Raw genomic sequence first — 2,266 nt, forward strand, 5'->3', positions numbered from 1 at the left:
TATGAACCTGGCAAATTTAATTAAGCAGGCTCAGTTAACCTGAAAACTTGCATATGCTCTTAATGTTGGACTGTATGGTACTGCCTGTGTCCCATCCTTTAAAGTAGTTCTGTTATGAAGTTAAACATTTAAGCCTCTGCAGCAGGGAGGATGTAGGCCTGAAATCCTGCTCCCACTAAAATCACCAGCAAGATTCACCTTTTCTTTTGGTTTTCAATACTCACTATAGTGATCACAGAAGAAAGTTGCACCTTTTCCTTCCACCTTCTTCCTTGGTAACTTCTGTACTTCAAAATTCATTCACTTTAATTCTGTTCATGATTGTATTATTTGGAAGAAATTGATCTGTATGCCTAAAATGAATCCAGGAGTTATAGGTGTAGTCCTAACGTTCCTCAACCTTGCTTATAAGGTAGCCTTTTCTCTTTAGATTATTTCATATTGCTAAAACTCCTCTTTCCTTACAATTATTTATGCAGTTTTTGGATGTGTTATCTGCTCATATATGTCAGTTCTAATGCCATTTGTTCAGTTCCACTTTTTTTCAAAACCTAAAGAGATATGTATGTCGTGTTTCCTATGACTGCATCTGCTTTTTAGGAGTAACCTCACTAACCTTAACATATAGTTTAAAATTCTTACTTTGTATGAGAAATGAGTTCACAATGCAGCCTTTTCAATGTGAACCTCAAATACTAAAGAGTGAAATAAAAATGTGAAAAAAAATATGTATGGTTTAGATTTAGCTAAAAGGAGCAGGGAATTGGACTTGATACTTTGGGGTTTCTTCCAAATTGAGATAATCTAGGGTTCTAGGGTTTTAATTATTTAAAACTAATTTTTTCCTTGTGCTTTGAAGAGGTTCAGTAACCTGTGCTTGTCATAGGTTTCAGAAAGTCATCAGTAAAAGTAAACATAGCAGATATGTGATCCTTGATATGAGTCTCTGGAAGAAAAGGGAAAGTTTTACCAGGCAGGAGTTCTGCCTACCATTTATCATCAACATTTATAATATGTTCCCAAATAAATTGGGAAACACAATGGGATTTACTTTCAATGTTCTGACTATGTCACCTTGTTTCCCCAGTAATCTCCTAACTAAAAGGAAATCTGCATGTGTTTTCACATTACATCTTTGATTTAGATGCTGATGGACAAGTGAGCGTGAAATTTGGTGTGCTATTTGCTGATGAAAAGTGTGCCAACCTCTTTGAAGCCCTGGTGGGAACTCTTAAGGCTGCAAAACGACGGAAGATTGTCACTTATCAAGGAGAGCTACTTTTACAAGGTGTTCATGACAACGTGGATATCATGCTGCTGCAGAACTGATGCAGTGTTTCAGCTATGCATTAATGGATTTGTTTGAAACAGTGACTTTCCACATCCTCTGAATAAGGCTGATCATTCTGTGGTGTTTTGATGTATTTTATATATCTTTATAGTCAAGAGAAAACTGTCCTATTTTGGAAAACATTCCCTTTTGTAAGTCTTCCTAAAATGGTACTGTATGTGAGTAAGGTGCCAGATCTTTTTCTCCTTTTTTTTTTATTATTATTTTTTTTTAAATCTCAGGTAATTCTCAAATGTCTGGTGGTTATTTTCAACATAAGAAGAATGGAGCTGGTATTTTAATGTTTACAAATCAAAATGTGCCATGGAAGTATAAAATAAAAGCACATACTTAAATTTGTGTAATTCTTATTGCTTTGGTTTCTCTTTTTATTTGTAATCTGAAATGAAAGCAAACTGAATTCGTGCAAGGAACATATTTAGGCAACTGTACAGAAAGCATGGCAGTGAGACAGAAATAATTTTGTATCATGATTCAGTAGAAGAATGACTGTCCTTCAGAGTGACCAAATTGTACGCAAAAAGGCACGAATGTTAGGTGTACCTCATTCATCTCTGGCAGTGTCATATGCTTTCATTTTCTTGTCCTCTAGACTTTTGAAGGAGGTGGGTGAGAAGCTCCCTCAATGCTTTCATGGGATGTAACCAGAAGTTGGTACAGCAGCTTCAGATTATTTTTCTCAAAGAAATCATACTTTCTCTAAATCACTGCAGGCAGAAAGTGAGAGGGGAGCAAAAAAACCTCTTTTGATTGTTTTCTAGCTTACTGCTAATTCTTCTTAGCAGGTAAAAATGCTCTCTCCAGTAGGGAGAAAGAGTTGTTGCATGAGGAAAGCAGCAGTGGGTAAGTAAACTGCTTACACTCTGCAGCTGCAGCTCTTAAAGTTGTAGGATGGGTGAATTTCCCTTTATTTAG

The 2,266-nt window shown here is 36.0% G+C and overlaps 1 protein-coding gene across 1 annotated transcript in view; it reads left to right on the forward strand.

Moving 5' to 3' along the window:
- Positions 1 to 1,563, forward strand: part of ABRACL (ABRA C-terminal like) — a 5,146-nt gene extending 3,583 nt beyond the window's left edge. The window contains exon 3 of the mRNA XM_027888024.1: positions 1,145 to 1,563. Coding sequence (XP_027743825.1) covers positions 1,145 to 1,329 — 185 coding nt within the window. The 3' untranslated portion in view covers positions 1,330 to 1,563. The remainder of the gene's footprint in view (positions 1 to 1,144) is intronic.
- Positions 1,564 to 2,266: the final 703 nt, after the last annotated feature.

This window comes from Empidonax traillii, unplaced genomic scaffold, assembly GCF_003031625.1.
Source record: "Empidonax traillii isolate 1590-97213 ecotype Southwest subspecies unplaced genomic scaffold, ASM303162v1 scaffold229:size1690559, whole genome shotgun sequence".
NCBI lineage: Eukaryota > Metazoa > Chordata > Aves > Passeriformes > Tyrannidae > Empidonax > Empidonax traillii.